The 24491-nt window shown below is 36.8% G+C and overlaps 1 protein-coding gene across 1 annotated transcript in view; it reads left to right on the plus strand.

Annotated features, from left to right (window-relative positions):
• GRID2 (glutamate ionotropic receptor delta type subunit 2) overlaps positions 1–24491 on the plus strand; it is a 2072895-nt gene that overhangs the window by 1092782 nt on the left and 955622 nt on the right. Inside the window, exon 7 of the mRNA XM_053700169.1 lies at positions 605–778. Coding sequence (XP_053556144.1) covers positions 605–778 — 174 coding nt within the window. The remainder of the gene's footprint in view (positions 1–604; positions 779–24491) is intronic.

Here is a 24491-nt window from a genome sequence, read left to right on the forward strand (position 1 = left end):
ATACTAACCTTTACTAGTAGTAAAAAGTAAGCTTTTATTAAAATTAAAAAAAATATATAATTCAATAATCGACATAAAGATTTTAAAAAGCCAAATTCATTTTTTTTTTCACTGCAGCATGCTGCTTATTATAATTATTTTACCTTGTAAGTCCTTGTAATGTTTTAATTTTTTTTTTTGCTTAGTTTTTCAAATGTTTTGCAGAACATAAAGCAAATATAATTTGTATAACAAATGAATGCTTTTTTTCAGCCAGTATTTCAAAATCTTCCTGTGTGCAATTATATAGGGTGTACTATACTGCATTTATTTGCTATTCAATACTTTGATGGTAGTACAAATCTATGTGATGTATGGAGGCAGTTTAAACATGAAAAAATGATATCAAAGGAAAACAAAAATGTATTGTAAACTTTCTCAATCATTTTTTTACACTGTTAACACACGATTTAGAGACTTAAATAGCTATACTATAAAATGCGTTCGCATTATAGTTTGCTCTCAGCTGATTGAAAGTACAGACATTAAGCTTTGATTGTGTTTCAGTATTCCACAAGGTTTTTTTGGCATTTAGTATCTCATACTTGTCTTTTCTAAATGACAGGAAATAAATGATTTGGATGTGCAAGAATTGGTCAGGAGGTCAATTGGAAGGTTAACAATTATCCGGCAGACATTTCCACTTCCACATAATGTGAGCCAGCGCTGCTTCCGTGGCAACCACAGAATATCAGCAACACTTTGTGATCCTAAAGACCCATTTACACAAAATATGGAGGTATGATGTTTTAACTGTTTATTTGATTACTGACATTAAGAAATGCAACATTTAGTTTTTCTTAGTAATTTAAGTGTATCAGAAATAACCACAGTACTAGTAAACCTTTTTTTCCCTTTTATTTTTAGTATTCACAAAATTATATTTTGGAAATTATTTGACTCATTTGGAGCTATTCCAATCACCCTTTATAGTTGTTTCACAACACATAAACTGAACTAATAGTTTGCATTGAGACAGCTGTATTTCAGTCAGACACTCTTTAATTAGTTTTTTTTTTTTTTAATATATATCAAATTTTGGGTTTATTTTTGCAGCTTTGGCCTCTTTAAAACCATATTTTGCACTCTTTCCAGTGGTAAAATATTTGCAGAAATGTTGAGAAACGTGGTTGTTTTCGGAATTAAAGGGATATTAAAGGTAAATTAAAATTGCATGGTTCAGATAGATCATGATATTTAAAGAGATTTTTTAATTTTACTTTGATTATCAAATTAACTTCCTTCTCTGGGTATAAATTGCTTATGAGCATACTTAGGTGAGCAACAGTAATGCATTGCGGGGGGGCTAGCTGGAAATTGGTGGCTATACCTTACGCCTCTTGTCATTGGCTCAACAGAGCTAAGTCCCAGTGATACTTTGCTGCTCTGAAGCTGATCTTTTCAGGGGTTAAAGACATAGTTATATTCAAGAAATATAACACATTAGAGAATTTTGTTTTTGCATTTGTATGTCCCTTAAATAAAAAGTAAAACATATGGTTCAGATCACATTTTAAAATGTTCAAAGACTATTTTTTCTACAATAGTCTTAATCAGAAAAATTACACAAAACAGTAACAGTTTAATGATATTTTTATTTTAGTGAGAGAAATGTGTTTAAACACATTAAGCAGCTGTTAGCAACAACTAATCATTAGGCAGCCAAGTTTTAGTTTCAAATTGGTCACATGTATTTTCTTTCCATGTAGAAAAAAAACAAAAAACCTGCAAATTTCATAAGCAAACAGCAGTTGTATATCAGGGTTTGCTACTGCCACTGCTGATTGGATGGGTCTACTACTGCCGCTGCTGATTGGCTGGGTCTGCTACTGCCCCTGCTGATTATCTCACTGGCCATGTCCAGCAGTTCTCTGTGGGGGTTAAAGGGACATTCCAGACAAAACTGAAATGTACAGCAATGCATACCTCTTTTGAATAAAAGCATTTTTGAAATATACTTGCATTAGCAAAAACGCTTGTAATAAAAGCTATCACTGTTTTGAGAGAGAACTTTTACTGTGCAAGTGATACATATCTAAATATACAGTATCTCACAAAAGTGAGTACACCCCTCACATTTTTTGTAAATATTTTATTATATCTTTTCATGTGACAACACTTAAGAAATTACACTTTGCTACAATGTAAAGTAGTGAGTGTACAGCCTGTATAACAGTGTAAATTTGCTGTCCCCTCAAAATAACTCAACACACAGTCATTAATGTCTTAACGGTTGGCAACAAAAGTGAGTACACCCCTAAGTGGAAATGTCCAAATTGGGCCCAAAGTGTCAATATTTTGTGTGGCCACCATTATTTTCCAGCACTGCCTTAACCCTCTTGGGCATGGACTTCACCAGAGCTTCACAGGTTGCCACTGGAGTCCTCTTTCACTCATCCATGATGATATCACATAGCTGGTGGATGTTAGTCCCCCACCTTCCATTTGAGGATGCTCCACAGATGCTCAATAGGGTTTAGGTCTGGAGACATGCTTGGCCAGTCCATCACCTTTACCCTCAGCATCTTTAGCAAGGCAGTGGTCGTCTTAGAGGTGTGTTTGGGGTCATTATCATGTTGGAATACTGCCCTACGGCCCAGTCTCTGAAGTTCTACTTCAGTATGTCACAGTACATGTTGGCATTCATGGTTCCCTTAATGAACTGTAGCTCCCCAGTGCCGACAGCACTCATTCAGTCCCAGACCATGACACTCCCACCACCATGCTTGACTGTAGGCAAGACACACTTGTCTTTGTACTCCTCACCTGGTTGCCACCACACACGCTTGACACCATCTGAACCAAATAAGTTTATCTTGGTCTCATCGGACCACAGGACATGGTTCCAGTAATCCATGTCCTTAGTCTGCTTGTCTTCAGCTAACTGTTTGTGGTCTTTCTTGTGCATCATCTTTAGAAGAGGCTTCCTTCTGGGACGACAGCCATGCAGACCAATTTGATGCGACATATGGTCGGAGCACTGACAGGCTGACCCCCACCTCTTCAACCTTTGCTGCAATGCTAGCAGCACTCATACGTCTGTTTCCCAAAGACAACCTCTGGATATGACACTGAACACGAGCACTTTAAATTCTTTGGTCGACCATGGTGAGGCTTATTCTGAGTAGAACCTGTCCGGTGAATCCGCTGTATGGTCTAGCCCACCATGCTGCAGCTCAGTTTCAGGGTCTTGGTAATCTTCTTATAGCCTAGGCCATCTTTATTTAGAGCAACAATTCTTTTTTTCAGATCCTCAGAGAGTTCTTGGCCATGAGGTGCCATGTTGAACTTCCAGCGACCAGTATGAGAGAGTGTGAGAGCAATAACCCCAAATTTAACACACCAGCTCCCCATTCACACCTGAGACCTTGTAACACTATTGAGTCACCGGGGTGGGAAAATGGCTGATTGGGCCCAATTTGGACATTTCCACTTAGGGGTGTACTCACTTTTGTTGCCAATGGTTTAGGCATTAATGGCTGTGTGTTGGGTTATTTTGAGGGGACAGCAAATTTACACTGTTATACAGGCTGTACACTCACTACTTTACATTGCATCAAAGTGTCATTTCTTCAGTGTTGTCACATAAAAAGATATAATAAAATATTTACAAAAATGTGAGGGGTGTACTTACTTTTGTGAGATACTGTACTTAATATAAGAGCCTTTTGCATCTGCTCAGAGAGTTAGCAACGCCTTGTATTGTGCTTGGGGTTTACATGATACAAGTCACTGCCAGCTCTCTGAGCAGACTCACTGCTAAAAATGCTGGCTCTTAAAGCATATTTAGATATGTTTCACATGCTCACACCAAAAACAGGGATACCTTTTTCCTGGAAGCATTTTTACTAAAACAAGTATACTGTATTGCAAAAATGATTCTATTCAATACTGAAATACATTGATGTGCATTTTCAATTTAGCTGGAATATCCCTTTAAACAGATCTTGCAGTGTCAGTAGTGCTAAAATTGCATGTTCTAAGGAAATAAATCATGTAATGTTTGCACTGCAATATCCCTTTTCAGATCTAGGACAGGCAGCAACCTAACAGAAGGGGAGTCATTTTTGCAAATGTTTTTAGTGTTTTGTACTTTCTGCTGTTTTGATTCATGTACAGCTTTAAACTAACCTACTGCTTGTAAACTGTTTTTAAAATGTAATCACTGTTCTTTTATATACAGGGTGACATGATGCCCCTTTAATAGAAAGATCAAATGCTGCATCCCTGAAAGCTCCACAATTGCTATCAAGTTACAATATTGAAATAGACACAAAAGTCAGATATTTTCTATTTTCAATAGCTATGAAATACAGGTACCACATTTACAGTCTTCACTACCAGTAAGGATCTCACATTTGGACCATATAGTTTTTATGCTAAGCAAATGCAGCCCACAAATTTTACACCCATAGTTTTTATAAAAATTAACAATTATTATTTGTATTATTATTATTGATATTATTTTTCAAAAGTATGAAACAAGCTGTCTAAATTCAGGATACATATAAAAACAATATCACTTTATTATAGCAAGTTTGAAAACATCTTCAATATTAGAAGACAAATGGATAGTAAAAGACCACATTTCTGAATAGTCTCATGTGTAGTGGCTACAACAGTTGTTCTCATATCGTATCTACTGATTGGGTAGTCTGGAACACATGGCTTATTACATACTTAAAGATACATAATCATTCATAAAGTAACTAAAATTGTATTTTCTCCAAACAAGGGTCGTATGCCCCTTACAGTGCTACATTTACAGTGTGTGTGTATATATATATATATATATATATATGTATATATATATATAATATATATATATAATATATATATATATATATATATATATATATATATATATATATATATATATATATATATATATATATATATATATATATATATATGCTATCCCTTTAATACAGTGAAGAAGTAGTATAATTTCATGTGATGAAAATAAACCCAAGTGTTGATTTTGCTTGTATGTCATTTGTCAAAATACTGGAACAACTCTTGCTGTTTCAAAAACAAATAAACAAAACCAAACACATAAATTACCAAGCTGTTTAAACATTTTATTGCAAAATTTGTTTTGCTCAGTTGAGAATAAAACAAAGTTTAATTAATAATAAAAAAAAATAACAGCTGTTTTTGTGGGCTGTCAATGAATTTTAATTATTCTTGCTCAACTTGGTGAATGGAATTGTTCAATAGAAAGTTTATGTTGCAGACTTTTCTTGTTTTTATGAGTGAGGTTTTTTTTTTACTAAACAAATAAAAGATAATTATGAAGATGCTGATGATTTGATCACAATGTATAAATGTAAAAATTACAACTGGTTTCAGTTCATTACTAGGGGAAGATGATGTCTTAGTGATAACACAAACAGTAAATTAACATTCCCTTCTAATGTATATAAGACCCAAATCATCAAGATTCCAGGCCCAAGTAAAACCTTATAAAAACCTTTATTTAAAAAAACAAGAACCACTAGCATTTGTATTGGTAATAAATCTGCCCACAGTATTTTATTAAAATGATATCACAGTTAAAGGGACAGTCAAGTCCCAAAAAAACTTTCAGGATTCAAATAGGGCAGTGCTTTCCAAACTGTGTGTCGGGACACACTAGTGTGTCGGCAGCAGTGTGTAGGTGTGTCCCTGCTTCAGCACAATTTTTTTTAAATTGTAATTTTTTAAAAACGTTTTTTTGGGGTTTCTGACTTTCCGCCTGCCTGCTATGCATATCACATGGTTGACATGTAATTGATACCTAGTGGGTCACAGATCATCTTAACCTATTGGCGCAGCCCAGAGGGAACTGAAACTATTCTCATTGGCGGCACATTGGCTCCTGAGTGCACGTGTAGTCTCCTTATTTGGCTCGTGACTGCATGTGTAGTCAGTGAGTGGGACAACAATGTGTTTGCAGCACGGTGGCAGCTTAAACGCTGAGCTGAAGTCAGAAGTCAGTGGGTGTTTTTTGCAACTAGCTCCCAGTAGTGCATTGCTGCTCCTGCTCTTGAGATATATATATATATATATATATATATATATATATATATATATATATATATATATATATATAGTGGAAGCTTAAAAATGCTTGATGATGAAATGCGAGTGTCTTTATCTAATATTCCACTAAATATTCAGAAATTGTGTTCATCCCATCAACCTCATACATCCCATTAAAACAGTAGCTATTGATGTTATTAAACTTTTTTTTTTAATTCTTGCACATTCATACTGTTACTTGTAAATACATTTTGTTATTATATACTTCATGTATGTTTCTGTACAGTATCTCCTAAAACAACTTAGTTTAACCTCCAGTTTGTTAGTACAACTGAATTACTGTGTCGCGAAATGATGTAGGACTAAAAAGTGTGTCACCAACATGAAAAGTTTGGAAAGCTCTGAAATAGGGCATGTAATTTTAAACAACTTTCCAATTTACTTTTATCACCAACTTTGCTTTGTTCTCTTGGTATTCTTAGTTGAAAGCTAAACCTAGGAGGTTCATGTGCTAATTTCTTAGACCTTGAAGGCCACCTCTAATCTACGTGCATTGTGATAGTTTTTCACCACTAGAGGGGATTAGTTCATGTGTTTCATATAGATAACATTGAGCTCATGCACGTGAATTTACCATGGAGGCAGCTCTGATTGGCTAAAATGCAAGTCTGTCAAAAGAACTGAAATAAGGGGACAGTCTGCTGAAGCGTAGATACAAGGTGATTACAGAGGTAAAATGTGTATTATTATAAGTGTGTTGGTTATGCAAAACTGGGGAATTGGTAATTAAGGGATTATCTTTTAAAACAACAAAAATGTTGGTGTTGACTGTCCCTTTAACAAAATATAATATCAACTTATTTAAAGCAGCCACAATTTTAAAGTTCTTAGCAGCTCAGTGGTACTAGTTCAATTTACTAATAAATCTCTTTTTAGACTTGGTTGTTCCTCACCATTCACCTGGACATAGCAAGTTTATTTACTAAGTCTGTACTTATTCATATTAAAACACTACTCCAAGGAGTCTGTGCCAAAATAGCTACTTGAACTACTCTCCCACCCCACGGGGCAGCTGCTTATCATTACCAATAACCATGGTCAGTATGTCTAAAGGAAGAAAGGACTAGCACCCGCAACAAGCTATGACAACCCCAAAAAACATACTAAATTAACCAGATAGCAGAAGAAAAGAATGCTGCTAAAAGAAATTTCTTCTGTCTGTTCCTCATAACCCCACATTAAATAACTTGCTTTAAAGACCTACCCACAAGGGCCTTCTTTCCTCTCTAGGATCAAAGGCCCCTTTCAACTACCTTCCTTCCTCAGGATATCATAATGGTATTGTGAGTGTGTGTATGTTTTTGTATGTGTGTGTTTGTATGCATGTGTATGTATGTATGTGTGTGTGCGTGTATATATATATATGTGTATGTATGTATGTGTGCATGTGTATGTATGTGTGTGTGTGTGTGCGTGTATATATATATATGTGTATGTATGTATGTGTGCATGTGTATGTATGTGTGTGTGTGTGTGTGTGTGTGCGTGTATATATATATGTGTATGTATGTATGTGTGCATGTGTATGTATGTGTGTGTGTGTGTGTATATATATATGTGTATGTATGTATGTGTGCATGTGTATGTATGTGTGTGTGTAAAATGTAAATAATGTAGCAAAAAATTGTGCAGGGCAGGAAAATACAAGAACCAAGTTTGCAGAATCTGTTATCAGAAACCAATCTAAGTTCTCAATACCCGTTACAAATATATTCAATCAGCACAAACAAAAAAAATCTAATTCAAATATAGTTTAGAATGTTAAAAATAAAAATATATAAAATCTACCTTATGCATTTTAAACTCATCATCACAGGCTATTCTATATCTTATTACATGTGCTCTGTGTTAAGCAGCCATGGATAAACATAAAACTTTTTTTCCATAAAAATCTATAATTCCATATTTCTGTAGGTAAAATATTCAGAGTAGCTTGTAATTTCATTACCTAACATATAAAAGTAATGTGTATTAACAATATAAATGAAAAAAATAAACATGAACACTTACAATGAAACTGTAATATGTTCCCTAAATTATATATATTAAAAACATAGAACTTAAAAGCTTCTGTTTTTAACACTTTGCTGCTTGATAAACTTTATAAAGTCTTAACCTTGACAAGTCCATGTTTCTTCTATGGCATCTGCTGTTTGATAACTCACTAATGCCACCTAGTGGTGACATTCACAGCCTTGAAGGTTTCATTATGTTTTAACCTTTTAACATTTCTACTAATTCTTAACATTTTATTTCGTTTGAGTTTAATGTAAATTGCTTCTTTACAAACATTCACTAGCAGTGATAATGCTGTGCCATAGGTGCCATAGACTGTATACATGTAAGAATCTTATTTTTTGTGACTTTATACAGAGCTGCTGTAAATAATGGCTTTTCTACCACCTACACAGCACTCTGAGATTAATGTTTTGCATTTGTTTAATGAAAGGAAAATATGAATAACAACTAAATAACAAATAAGTGTACCAGCAGGTAACTGATTCCACCCCCCAGTTTTTTTCCTTCTTCATTCTAGTTTTCTTATTTCCTACCTCTCCTCGCTTTTAGTTTAGATAATACAAGCTGCTTCTGCTCTCTGTACAGTGTCTGGCATTGTAAATGTCAAAATCATTTCACAGTGGAGTCCAGTATTACAAGGAATAAAAACTACAAATATGACCTTCTAAAATAGAAATTAGGATTGGCATTAGGGTTAGGATTTGTCTTAGGGTTAGTGAGCTAAGTCACTGCATTCCAGAGGATACTGCAAGCGTTTGCTATCTAGCAGTAATATTGACTACGCAATTCCTGGCAATGTTGCTGCTTATATTGGCTGAAATATTGCTGTCCGGTGAGAGCACAGCATATGCTGGAACAAGGAGTTATGTTTATGTAAAAGTGATATCTAGATGTGTACTGTTACCTAGCTCACAAGGACAATTCTTGCAGAACAATTTAGTGGAGCAGTTAACCCCCCCCCCCCCCGTAAACTTGTTTGCTGCTTGCTGCCCTTGCTGCCTCTTGTTTACATACATTTTCTATAGAGAATAAATCAGTATTCATATTTTCAGTATAGGTGGTGGTTTCAACAGGCAAAATGTGATATTTTAAATAACGAAAAAAGGTAAAACATTTATTTGTAAACAATTTAATATACTCCTCTGGGTAAAACGGATCATTAGGAACACATATAAACACATAGATATATATGTACAGGGAGTGCAGAATTATTAGGCAAATTAGTATTTTGACCACATCATCCTCTTTATGCATGTTGTCTTACTCCAAGCTGTATAGGCTCAAAAGCCTACTACCAATTAAGCATATTAGGTGATGTGCATCTCTGTAATGAGAAGGGGTGTGGTCTAATGACATCAACACCCTATATCAGGTGTGCATAATTATTAGGCAACTTCCTTTCCTTTGGCAAAATGGGTCAAAAGAAGGACTTGACAGGCTCAGAAAAGTAAAAAATAGTGAAATATCTTGCAGAGGGATGCAGCACTCTTAAAATTGCAAAGCTTCTGAAGCGTGATCATCGAACAATCAAGCGTTTCATTCAAAATAGTCAACAGGGTCGCAAGAAGCGTCTGGAAAAACCAAGGCGCAAAATAACTGCCCATGAACTGAGAAAAGTCAAGCGTGCAGCTGCCAAGATGCCACTTGCCACCAGTTTGGCCATATTTCAGAGCTGCAACATCACTGGAGTGCCCAAAAGCACAAGGTGTGCAATACTCAGAGACATGGCCAAGGTAAGAAAGGCTGAAAGACGACCACCACTGAACAAGACACACAAGCTGAAACGTCAAGACTGGGCCAAGAAATATCTCAAGACTGATTTTTCTAAGGTTTTATGGACTGATGAAATGAGAGTGAGTCTTGATGGGCCAGATGGATGGGCCCGTGGCTGGATTGGTAATGGGCAGAGAGCTCCAGTCCGACTCAGACGCCAGCAAGGTGGAGGTGGAGTACTGGTTTGGGCTGGTATCATCAAAGATGAGCTTGTGGGGCCTTTTCGGGTTGAGGATGGAGTCAAGCTCAACTCCCAGTCCTACTGCCAGTTTCTGGAAGACACCTTCTTCAAGCAGTGGTACAGGAAGAAGTCTGCATCCTTCAAGAAAAACATGATTTTCATGCAGGACAATGCGCCATCACACGCGTCCAAGTACTCCACAGCGTGGCTGGCAAGAAAGGGTATAAAAGAAGAAAATCTAATGACATGGCCTCCTTGTTCACCTCATCTGAACCCCATTGAGAACCTGTGGTCCATCATCAAATGTGAGATTTACAAGGAGGGAAAACAGTACACCTCTCTGAACAGTGTCTGGGAGGCTGTGGTTGCTGCTGCACGCAATGTTGATGGTGAACAGATCAAAACACTGACACAATCTATGGATGGCAGGCTTTTGAGTGTCCTTGCAAAGAAAGGTGGCTATATTGGTCACTGATTTGTTTTTGTTTTGTTTTTGAATGTCAGAAATGTATATTTGTGAATGTTGAGATGTTATATTGGTTTCACTGGTAAAAATAAATAATTGAAATGGGTATATATTTGTTTTTTGTTAAGTTGCCTAATAATTATGCACAGTAATAGTCACCTGCACACACAGATATCCCCCTAAAATAGCTATAACTAAAAACAAACTAAAAACTACTTCCAAAACTATTCAGCTTTGATATTAATGAGTTTTTTGGGTTCATTGAGAACATGGTTGTTGTTCAATAATAAAATTAATCCTCAAAAATACAGCTTGCCTAATAATTCTGCACTCCCTGTATATATTCATATAAGTCAAAAACGTGTGATTATGTATAATGCACAGATAAAAAAGGACATCCAATTAGAAATTAAACACCCTTCTCTCAAATGTGATAATTCCAAGATCCCTCTAGGGACAGATGCACTTTATACTGTGTAATTAAACACTCTATCACTTCAGAGTCATCTATATAACATCAAACAAACACCAAACACAGTAAAAGAGGCAAGAAATAGTGGTGAATTAACTACGAGGATACTGCCTCTAACAGCCTATGGCTGCTTTCACTCATGGTTTGCGTGCTGTCATAGCATAGCCCCTCTGGCTCTGTGTACCGATATCCTGTCTGTGCAGACTACTTCTCAAGTCACTCCGTTGTGTTCAGTGTTCAGCGTGTACCGCTGCAAACGCTATGTGACATGGTGTATCCAACGATCCGTGCATGTGATGCTTTACGGCTAATCATCTCTTAGTAGTTCAGGAGCTGGCCCTATGAAGTAGCAAAACAAATGCAAAGAAGAAAAAATGAAAAGAAGGGCTGTCGAGCTCACTGTGACCTAGGTTCCTGGCCAAAATGTAGAATGCAAAAAACAAAACGTTGATCCTGAGGTCAATTAATAAAAATCATGTTTAATAAATTCCAATAGGATAAAAAACCCAAGGGGGGCTAACACATACAACACTGAGCAATGTGTACTCAAGCTGACATGTTTCGTTATGATACCGCATCACACTGAAACATGTCAGCTTGAGTACACATTGCTCAGTGTTGTATGTGTTGGACCCCCCATGGGTTTTTTATCTTATTGGAATTTATTAAAGATGATTTTTATCTATTGACCTCAGGATCAACTTTTTTTTTTTTTTGCATTCTATATATTCATATACATATACAGGTGGCCCTCGGTTTACGCCGGTTCAATTTGCGCCGTTTCAGAATAACAACCTTTTTTTTTTCAATCTTGTGACTGCTATTGAAAAGCCTTGGAAAGCAAAGTGCACTTATAAAAATAGCCAGTAGGTGGAACTGTCCGCTTGTTTTGCAGCAAAGCTATGCAATTTAACAGCCTGATATTGATCTGTGTACACAGAGCAGACATTAGCTATCGAGCAACATATTTAAGCAGCCACTTCCCTATTATCTTCCTGTCCAGCTGCTTGAGGTGAGGGTGCCTAACTGCTTAATCACTGCAGATTGAAATGCATAGAATAGGTGCAGACCCAATATTATCTAACATGCTAACAATGCAGAGAACTGATTGCAGAAAAATGCAAGTAAAAAAATGTTTTGTTCATTAAACTTAGTTTGATGATGATGCAGTTTGTTGTGTGATTATTTAATTAGGTGCTGTTAGCAAATGTTTTTGTTCATTAAACTTAGTTTGATGATGATACAATCTATATTATTACGTTTATAATGATGTTTAGCATTTAAAGTCTTCATTTCAAAGCTTTAAAAATAATGTATTAGGTGTTACTTATGACAATTTTGAGAGGGGCCTGGAACCTAACCCCCTCACTTCCCATTGACTTACATTATACACTGGGTTTCAATTTACAACGGTTTCGATTTACAACCATTCCTCCTGGAACCTAACCCCGGCGTAAACTGAGGGCTACCTGTATATTTATTTCTGCCCAACGCTGAGCGATTTGCCCTCTTTGCCGTGTCTGACAGCATGGAAACAAGGCTCCCATTGGCACCTATGGAAGAACGCTCTTGTGCCATGGTATTACTGAGTGGAGCACAAATATCACACACATGTATGTGCACTATAGCGCTCCACTCGTAATCTAGCCCAAAGTCTGCAATCTCCCTTTGTGGGCAAGTCACAGAGAGGGAGAAGGTGCAATAATGGTATGTGGAAGGGGAAGCTGACCGGACTGTTCATTTGGACATGCACTGTGAACATCTGTTTCTTTCATTTGTGCTGTTCCCTAATTGACACTTTTGACATATTGTTTAAATTGTTTTCAATAAATTGAAGATATTTAGAAGATCAATCCTGTGTATGCCAGTGGATCTTCTATACTATGCTTATATCTGAGAGCTGGATTAAAGCTCTGTAAATTCTGAGTATTCTGAATGTTCCCATCTGATCATTAAATTAATTATTGTAATGTTATGAGACTTGTTTCTCTTCCTCTTTCACTTTGAGGTTACTCCCTGAGATTGTTACCAACCGACCCTTGCAACAATATAATTTCTACATCTTATATAAGTACTATTTACATATTTATGGTGGTTATGGTCTTCATTTTTTATTTTACTTATACTTTCATTATTTATTTTGTCCCCTTCTCCTGTAATTTCATTCTGAAATTGTGAGCTTTTCAGTTCCTGTTAGAAATGGAAGTTTAGAACACTGTTATATTCCACACAGCCATTGGCTGCACACTCTAGTGACCTATTTATAACTGTCTCTAATTGGCCACAGCAGAGAAGGTAACCAAAGTTACAACATGGCAGCACCTAGTGTTTTATAGACACTAAGGCCTAGATTTAGAGTTCGGCGGTAAAAGGGCTGTTAACGCTCCGCGGGTTTTTTTCTGGCCGCACCATAAATTTAACTCTGGTATCGAGAGTTCAAACAAATGCTGCGTTAGGCTCCAAAAAAGGAGCGTAGAGCATTTTTACCGCAAATGCAACTCTCGATACCAGAGTTGCTTACGGACGCGGCCGGCATCAAAAACGTGCTCGTGCACGATTCTCCCATAGGAAACAATGGGGCTGTTTGAGCTGAAAAAAAACCTAACACCTGCAAAAAAGCAGCGTTCAGCTCCTAACGCAGCCCCATTGTTTCCTATGGGGAAACACCTCCTAAGTCTGCACCTAACACCCTAACATGTACCCCGAGTCTAAACACCCCTAACCTTACACTTATTAACCCCTAATCTGCCGCCCCCGCTATCGCTGACCCCTGCATTACACTTTTAACCCCTAATCTGCCGCTCCGTAAACCGCCGCCACCTACGTTATCCCTATGTACCCCTAATCTGCTGCCCTAACATCGCCGACCCCTATGTTATATTTATTAACCCCTAATCTGCCCCCCACAACGTCGCCGACACCTACCTACACTTATTAACCCCTAATCTGCCGAGCGGACCTGAGCGCTACTATAATAAAGTTATTAACCCCTAATCCGCCTCACTAACCCTATCATAAATAGTATTAACCCCTAATCTGCCCTCCCTAACATCGCCGACACCTACCTTCAATTATTAACCCCTAATCTGCCGACCGGAGCTCACCGCTATTCTAATAAATGTATTAACCCCTAAAGCTAAGTCTAACCCTAACACTAACACCCCCCTAAGTTAAATATAATTTTTATCTAACGAAATAAATTAACTCTTATTAAATAAATAATTCCTATTTAAAGCTAAATACTTACCTGTAAAATAAATCCTAATATAGCTACAATATAAATTATAATTATATTATAGCTATTTTAGGATTAATATTTATTTTACAGGCAACTTTGTAATTATTTTAACCAGGTACAATAGCTATTAAATAGTTAAGAACTATTTAATAGTTACCTAGTTAAAATAATTACAAATTTACCTGTAAAATAAATCCTAACCTAAGATATAATTAAACCTAACACTACCCTATCAATAAAATAATTAAATAAACTACCTACAATTACCTACAATTAACCTAACACTACACTATCAATAAATTAATTAAACACAATTGCTACAAATAAATAAAATTAAATAAACTATCTAAAGTACAAAAAATAAAAAAGAACTAAGTTACAGAAAATAATAAAATATTTACAAACATAAGAAAAATATTACAACAATTTTAAACTAATTACACCTACTCTAAGCCCCCTAATAAAATAACAAAGCCCCCCAAAATAAAAAATTCCCTACCCTATTCTAAAATACAAATATTACAAGCTCTTTTACCTTACCAGCCCTGAACAGGGCCCTTTGCGGGGCATGCCCCAAGAATTTCAGCTCTTTTGCCTGTAAAAAAAAACATACAATACCCCCCCCCCAACATTACAACCCACCACCCACATACCCCTAATCTAACCCAAACCCCCCTTAAATAAACCTAACACTACCCCCCTGATGATCTTCCTACCTTGTCTTCACCATGCCAGGTTCACCGATCCGTCCTGGCTCCAAGATCTTCATCCAACCCAAGCGGGGGCTAGACATCCACTGAAGAAGTCCAGAAGAGGGTCCAAAGTCTTCCTCCTATCCGGCAAGAAGAGGACATCCGGACCGGCAAACATCTTCTCCAAGCGGCATCTTCTATCTTCTTCCATCCGATGACGACCGGCTCCATCTTGAAGACCTCCAGCGCGGATCCATCCTCTTCTTCCGACGACTAGACGACGAATGACGGTTCCTTTAAGGGACGTCATCCAAGATGGCGTCCCTCGAATTCCGATTGGCTGATAGGATTCTATCAGCCAATCGGAATTAAGGTAGGAATTTTCTGATTGGCTGATGGAATCAGCCAATCAGAATATAGTTCAATCCGATTGGCTGATCCAATCAGCCAATCAGATTGAGCTCGCATTCTATTGGCTGTTCCGATCAGCCAATAGAATGCGAGCTCAATCTGATTGGCTGATTGGATCAGCCAATCGGATTGAACTATATTCTGATTGGCTGATTCCATCAGCCAATCAGAAAATTCCTACCTTAATTCCGATTGGCTGATAGAATCCTATCAGCCAATCGGAATTCGAGGGACGCCATCTTGGATGACGTCCCTTAAAGGAACCGTCATTCGTCGTCTAGTCGTCGGAAGAAGAGGATGGATCCGCGCTGGAGGTCTTCAAGATGGAGCCGGTCGTCATCGGATGGAAGAAGATAGAAGATGCCGCTTGGAGAAGATGTTTGCCGGTCCGGATGTCCTCTTCTTGCCGGATAGGAGGAAGACTTTGGACCCTCTTCTGGACTTCTTCAGTGGATGTCTAGCCCCCGCTTGGGTTGGATGAAGATCTTGGAGCCAGGACGGATCGGTGAACCTGGCATGGTGAAGACAAGGTAGGAAGATCATCAGGGGGGTAGTGTTAGGTTTATTTAAGGGGGGTTTGGGTTAGATTAGGGGTATGTGGGTGGTGGGTTGTAATGTTGGGGGGGGGGTATTGTATGTTTTTTTTTACAGGCAAAAGAGCTGAAATTCTTGGGGCATGCCCCGCAAAGGGCCCTGTTCAGGGCTGGTAAGGTAAAAGAGCTTGTAATATTTGTATTTTAGAATAGGGTAGGGAATTTTTTATTTTGGGGGGCTTTGTTATTTGATTAGGGGGCTTAGAGTAGGTGTAATTAGTTTAAAATTGTTGTAATATTTTTCTTATGTTTGTAAATATTTTATTATTTTCTGTAACTTAGTTCTTTTTTATTTTTTGTACTTTAGATAGTTTATTTAATTTTATTTATTTGTAGCAATTGTGTTTAATTAATTTATTGATAGTGTAGTGTTAGGTTAATTGTAGGTAATTGTAGGTAGTTTATTTAATTATTTTATTGATAGGGTAGTGTTAGGTTTAATTATATCTTAGGTTAGGATTTATTTTACAGGTAAATTTGTTATTATTTTAACTAGGTAACTATTAAATAGTTCTTAACTATTTAATAGCTATTGTACCTGGTTAAAATAATTACAAAGTTGCCTGTAAAATAAATATTAATCCTAAAATAGCTATAATATAATTATAATTTATATTGTAGCTATATTAGGATGTATTTTACAGGTAAGTATTTAGCTTTAAATAGGAATTATTTATTTAATAAGAGTTAATTTATTTCGTTAGATAAAAATTATATTTAACTTAGGGGGGTGTTAGTGTTAGGGTTAGACTTAGCTTTAGGGGTTAATACATTTATTAGAATAGCGGTGAGCTCCGGTCGGCAGATTAGGGGTTAATAATTGAAGGTAGGTGTCGGCGATGTTAGGGAGGGCAGATTAGGGGTTAATACTATTTATGATAGGGTTAGTGAGGCGGATTAGGGGTTAATAACTTTATTATAGTAGCGCTCAGGTCCGCTCGGCAGATTAGGGGTTAATAAGTGTAGGTAGGTGTCGGCGACGTTGTGGGGGGCAGATTAGGGGTTAATAAATATAACATAGGGGTCGGCGATGTTAGGGGTAGCAGATTAGGGGTACATAGGGATAACGTAGGTGGCGGCGATTTGCGGTCGGAAGATTAGGGGTTAATTATTTTAAGTAGCTTGCGGCGACGTTGTGGGGGGCAAGTTAGGGGTTAATAGATATAATACAGGGGTCGGCGGTGTTAGGGGCAGCAGATTAGGGGTACATAAGTATAACGTAGGTGGCGGTCGGCAGATTAGGGGTTAAAAATTTTAATCGAGTGGCGGCGATGTGGGGGGACCTCGGTTTAGGGGTACATAGGTAGTTTATGGGTGTTAGTGTACTTTAGGGTACAGTAGTTAAGAGCTTTATAAACCGGCGTTAGCCAGAAAGCTCTTAACTCCTGCTATTTTCAGGCGGCTGGAATCTTGTCGTTAGAGCTCTAACGCTCACTGCAGAAACGACTCTAAATACCAGCGTTAGAAAGATCCCATTGAAAAGATAGGCTACGCAAATGGCGTAGGGGGATCTGCGGTATGGAAAAGTCGCGGCTGAAAAGTGAGCGTTAGACCCTTTAATCACTGACTCCAAATACCAGCGGGCGCCCAAAACCAGCGTTAGGAGCCTCTAACGCTGGTTTTGACGGCTACCGCCGAACTCTAAATCTAGGCCTAAAACTTTACACTTATTTTGTCAATGTTTAAACAGCCAATGAAACTTTAAAAAATATTTCTACATGTTATGTTCTGACTGATCTTTTCTATGAATGCTTCAATCTTTCTAGCATTTATTTAATGGCAGGTTATGAATGAACTGCAAAATTGCGCTTTCGCCAGTGCAATATTTGCACTCAACTTGGAATACCAGTGCACGCAATTGTGAGCTGGTATTTCAAGTGGCCCTGCTCGCATTTGCATTGCATGGAAGCTTTGCGCTGAATAGAGCGTGCTTCAATAGGCTCCAATGCAAACTATTGCAATAAAGGGCATAAGCCGCGCATCGATGGGCAGCAGATGGGAATTTGCCCATTTATGGGTGTGCGATAAATTAGCGCTCCACTTGTAATCTAGCACTTAGTGTTTAATATCACTTTATCTATCCATTGCTAAATGTAATTTACTTATTACTGTTTACTTATAGAAGCTTATATACCCATTAACTCACAAAAGACCAATTAACTAGTATTGCTTATATTGCCTTTGTTTAGACCAAGCAATGCAAACTGCAAACACAAAATTAATCATTAAATCTAAAACTTAAAACCATAGCAAACACATTTTTTAAGAGAAGCATAATAACTGTCAAAATTCCCAAATAATAATACATAGGCACACATCACAAAACAAGACAAAGAAGGGAATGTGATTAGGCGCTATCTTTGAGAAACATATATCCTCTTTTATCAATAAAGCGGAGCAGTAGAATGTGCATTTGCTATAATGTATCATTCAGACTTTAGGAGTTACATTGTTAGTACACACCCTGCTGTGATATGCAAATACAATGTGTCACCCTATTTGTAAAATTTGCCTCTTGGTCTGTTACAAAGGAATCCATTAGAGATGTTTTTCTCCACCTCTTCAATATCAAGTACCATTAGAAGTATTTTTCCTAAGTACCCCCTAACCACAACATGTACATAGTATTGATTTACAAGCATCCATATGATTAAAAAAGGTCAGACATTTCTGCACATCATTGATCTCATATTGGTTCTGTGAACCAGGATAAACATAAGGGAGTCAGATATATATATATTAACATCTTCTATTCATGATTGCTATTTTACAAATCTTATCACACATTTTGGTGTAATACAGTTGAGTGGCCACTTCCTTATGTAATACTGTATATAGCATTTCACTGTGACACTTCATCTTTCACTTTTCTCGGTAAAACTTTTGTTATCACATATAACATTTCCTTGATTGTGATACACTATTTACCTGTTCTGAATATTATGAAACCTTAATTAGTTCTGGAGTATCCCTTGTCTATGTCCTAAGTAGTGAGAGAAGAAGGGTGATCGCAGCTGTAGCGTCTCGGCAGCAACCGGAAGTACACTCCTCGAGTAGAGGATACGATGAAGTCCCCAGGTCACTAGCGGAGTGCCGTAGCCAAAGTATGGAGGATAAGCCCGTGTAGCAATGCACAAAGTGAGGAGGTGGCAGGCACTTCAAAGCAGACCCACAGGCAGAAGAAGATAAAATTCAAATCTTTATTGCAGCTCTTAGCTGAATATAAAAAATGCAGACTGACAGGCGGGGGAACAGAGCATACAAAGGTCTTACGTGTTTCGCGCCCCCTAGTGGCGCTTACTCATAGACTGTTGTCTATGTTACAACTAGGGTTGCACCGATACCATTTTTTTATGACCGAGTACAAGTACCGATACTTGTTTTCAAATACTCGCCGATACCAATTACCGATACTTTTTTTTTTAAATGTCATGTGACAGTTTACCAAGCACAATACAGACTAATTATTTAAGATTCCTTCTTTATAATTATAAAGGACTGTAATTCAAAAGACATTATTATGAAATAATAAAATTTTTATTTGTCACAAAGTTCACTGAACATTTATATAAATAAAAAATATTACAATAAAATATTACATTTAAAGGGGTGATGCAATTGGGTTGTAGGGCTGTTATATAACATCAATCTGACATGGAGGTTCGACTCTAAGTTGAACAGTCTTTCACTTTCCACCATACTGCATGGGGCAGAAAGATATTTTTGGGCCATTTTAGCCAGAGCTGGAAATCTGTTTATTAACTGCCCAGTACTTCGGGGATTTGTCTGAACGAGGTACAGTGATATCTCCTACAATAATACAAATAAGAGCAATTTGTATTGGCAGAACAGTAGTAAACAATTTTTAGTTTAGTCTCCACTTAAGTTTAAAATGAAATGGGAACATGCAGTTTGAAAAAAACACCACAAGGTAGCATATGAGTAGGAAGTGGAGGTATCGGTTTAAGTATCGGTGCATTTGCATGAGTACAAGTACTCATGCAAATACTTGGTATCGGTGCAACCCTAGTTACAACCATAACAATTTATAGGCTGAAAGAAGATGTTAACCCCTCAGTAGCCGGATAAAAATTGGTTAAAAACATAGTTAGATCTGGATGGACACAGGATAATTGTAAAATACAATTCACAAATTTACAGGGTACACAGACTATGTAACAAAAAGCTCAATACATATAAATAAATGCATCAGATAACTTAAAAGACTAAATGATAAGAAAAATGAAATGAAATGGATTACCTTTATAGAACTAAATCTAAATCTAGCAAATGGTTAGGCAAGTGAATAACGCACAGCCATAATTCTCATAGATTAGTTAGACTTAGTTATCAATAAAATAACTGACATCACATTCCCTATTCATGCCAGTTGGATGGCATATTTTGAGTTTTAAAATCCAGTATAGTTCTTTTTTCTCTAGGATTTTAATTTTATTACCTCCTCTTGGGGGAACTATAGCTATATCTATAACTTGTAATGACAGATCTGCTTTGTTTGAAAAAAGGATATTATTAAAATGATTTGCTACAGCTGAATCAGAGTCATAATTTTTAGTATCCCTAATGTGTTCATTGAATCTGGTTCTGACATGACGTGATGTCATGCCTACATATTGGCAGGAACAAAGTTTGCATGTAAGCAAATAAACAGCATATTGAGTAGAACAATTGGCATAAAAGTCTACATTATAAGAGTTGTTATCAGTGGTGCAACGAAAGGTGTCACCCTGAAGTATGTTGGGACAGGCATAGCAGATTTTAGCTCCCCATTTATAGGTGCCTTTTTTAGATAACCAATTTTTTGGCATGTTTTGGGAATTATTCTTAACCATGCTTGGAGACAGTATTTGCCTCAATGTTTTCGATCTTTTGGGGACAAACTTATATTTATGGGTGTATTTGCTAAGTACCTCATCTGTAGCCAATATTGGTAAATGCTTCTTAAGGATAGCTACTATTTCTTGGTATTGTTGACTAAATTCGGTAGTAAATACTATTGAATCATCAAAGCTATCTTCTCTTGGATTAGTATGGAGGGTATTTTGATTATAGGTGCTCACCATTTTTCTACATTTTTCTAGCTTATGAAACTTATACCCTCTTTTAGTTAATCTGTTTCTAATTTCTATAGATTGCTGATCATAGATCTTATCAGATTTAGTATTGCGTCTAAGTCTGATAAATTGTGATTTGGGTATAGATTCAATGAGATGGGGTGGATGTTGAGTAGCATGAAGGATGGTATTACCAGCTGTTATTTTTCTAAAAGTTTTGGTGACTATTTGATTGTCAACAATTTGGAGAGTTAAATCAAGGTAATTGACACTTACTTTGCTGTATTCCCCAGTAAATCTAAGACCCATCTCATTATTGTTACAAAAGTCAATAAATTAATTGAACAATATATCATCAAGTGGTTTTTTGATTATAAAAAGAAGTTCATCTATATACCGTACTAATAACTCTATATCTTCACACCAAGAATTCATTGGAGTATAGACATAGAGTAGCTCCCACCAGGCGAGAAATATGTTAGCAAAAGAGGGGGCATACTTAGCCCCCATGGCGGTGCCACAGATTTGTAAGTAGTATTGACTATCGAATAAAAAATAGTTATGCGACAAAAGAAACCTGAGTACTTCACAGACATATTCAATTGTAGGGGAGTCGAAACCAGAATCCCTATGTAAAAAGAATTCTACTGCTTGGATGCCCAAATGTTGGGGAATGGAAGTATATAGAGAGGTAATATCTATAACAAGCCAAGAAAAATCAGGTTGCCAGTTGATATCATTTAACGTATTCAAAAGATGTGTACTATCCCTAAGGTAGCTTAGTTGTGAAGTGGCAATCGGCTGTAGGATAGAATCTAACCATTCTCCTAGTGGTTCAAACAAAGATCCAATACCGGCCACTATGGGTCTACCCGGAGGGGAATCTAGACTCTTATGTATGTTAGGTACATGATGAAACACTGGACATATTGGATTCTCTGGTACCAAGGAGTTCATATCCTGTTCTTTGAAGACTCCTAAAGTAATGCCATCTGCTATAAGTTGTTTAAGGCTATAAATATAAATTTAATCGTGACAAAGAAGATTATGAAGTTAACAAAGTTTATAATTGGGCTCCGGTTCGAAAACAAAGAAAAGAATCATATTGGAAAAATAAGCAAGGCAATAAAAATCAAAATAACAACACCGGGAAAAATCAGCAAACCCCCAAAATTAATGAAGACTTGAAAGAACATCCCAAATCTATTTTGAAAAATAAACAAAAAAGAAAAGTAGTATTCAGTAATGATGGAGAGTCCACTGATTCAGATGCTACATCTAGGGGTACTGGGATCTCTTCCAGCTCCTCTTTTCCTTCTTCTCTATCCTCTTCCCCCTCCCCCTCTTCTTCTTCTGTTTTTTTACAGGAACCAGCGGTGGACGAAGAGATTCAACGGATAAGCCGATCCAAGACAACAAAAAAAGTCACACAAAAAGAGAAAGAAGGAGGAGAAGGTGGAGAAGTAAAAGGTCAAGAAAAGAACAAAAGGAAGAAATGAGGCCCCTCACAGAGTCATCACCTGAAGAGATCACTGCTGCGCCTCCTAGTGATCTAAGTGTGGTTAATATTTTGGATTATCCTTTAACTAAAGAAGAGACTAAAGTCTTATCAAAGGGACTTGGGTTTGCACCAACTAATAGGTTTTCAAGTTTCAACACATTGTTAGATGTGAACAAATTTGTACGCAAATTGTCTCTTAAAAGTTTTTTTGCACAAAATAGGACTATTGACACACCTATTGTCAAAAATGCAGTTAATACTAAATATAATCCTAATATTTCTCATTTAGCATTTCAGGATGCATGTGCTTTAACTACACTTGAAGATCTGTATTCAGATAATCATAATAATCAAGATTCTAATCCAAACCATGTGCCTCGGCCTCTTAAACATCATTCTGATTTTTATCCTAAGAATTCCAGAGGCCCCTTGGTAAATGCTTTCCAAAAAGCAGTTCAGGCTGACATATTACAGTTAGAAAATAGTATTGGTCACAATGCTGCCTCCCCTAATCTTACGTACAAAGAAAGACAAGCCATTAAGTCTTTAACTCATAATGATAATATTGTTGTGCGCAATTCTGATAAGGGAGGCAGCATTGTAGTCATGAACAAGCTACTTTAATGAAGCATACAGACAGTTGTCTGACAGAGGTACATATCGACTACTGAATAATAATCCAACTAACATTTTCAAAAATAGCCTTAAACAACTTATAGCAGATGGCATTACTTTAGGAGTCTTCAAAGAACAGGATATGAACTCCTTGGTACCAGAGAATCCAATATGTCCAGTGTTTCATCATGTACCTAAAATACATAAGAGTCTAGATTCCCCTCCGGGTAGACCCATAGTGGCCGGTATTGGATCTTTGTTTGAACCACTAGGAGAATGGTTAGATTCTATCCTACAGCCGATTGCCACTTCACAACTAAGCTACCTTAGGGATAGTACACATCTTTTGAATACGTTAAATGATATCAACTGGCAACCTGATTTTTCTTGGCTTGTTATAGATATTACTTCTCTATATACTTCCATTCCCCAACATTTGGGCATCCAAGCAGTAGAATTCTTTTTACATAGGGATTCTGGTTTCGACTCCCCTACAATTGAATATGTCTGTGAAGTACTCAGGTTTCTTTTGTCGCATAACTATTTTTTATTCGATAGTCAATACTACTTACAAACCTGTGGCACCGCCATGGGGGCTAAGTATGCCCCCTCTTTTGCTAACATATTTGTCGCCTGGTGGGAGCTACTCTATGTCTATACTCCAATGAATTCTTGGTGTGAAGATATAGAGTTATTAGTACGGTATATAGATGACCTTCTTTTTATAATCAAAAAACCACTTGATGATATATTGTTCAATGAATTTATTGACTTTTGTAACAATAATGAGATGGGTCTTAGATTTACTGGGGAATACAGCAAAGTAAGTGTCAATTACCTTGATTTAACTCTCCAAATTGTTGACAATCAAATAGTCACCAAAACTTTTAGAAAAAAAACAGCTGGTAATACCATCCTTCATGCTACTTCTCAACATCCACCCCATCTCATTGAATCTATACCCAAATCACAATTTATCAGACTTAGACGCAATACTAAATCTGATAAGATCTATGATCAGCAATCTATAGAACTTAGAAACAGATTAACTAAAAGAGGGTATAAGTTTCATAAGCTAGAAAAATGTAGAAAAATGGTGAGCACCTATTATCAAAATACCCTCCATACTAATCCAAGAGAAGATAGCTTTGATGATTCAATAGTATTTACTACCGAATTTAGTCAACAATACCAAGAAATAGTAGCTATCCTTAAGAAGCATTTACCAATATTGGCTACAGATGAGGTACTTAGCAAATACACCCATAAATATAAGTTTGTCCCCAAAAGATCGAAAACATTGGGGCAAATACTGTCTCCAAGCATGGTTAA

This window comes from Bombina bombina, chromosome 2, assembly GCF_027579735.1.
Source record: "Bombina bombina isolate aBomBom1 chromosome 2, aBomBom1.pri, whole genome shotgun sequence".
NCBI lineage: Eukaryota > Metazoa > Chordata > Amphibia > Anura > Bombinatoridae > Bombina > Bombina bombina.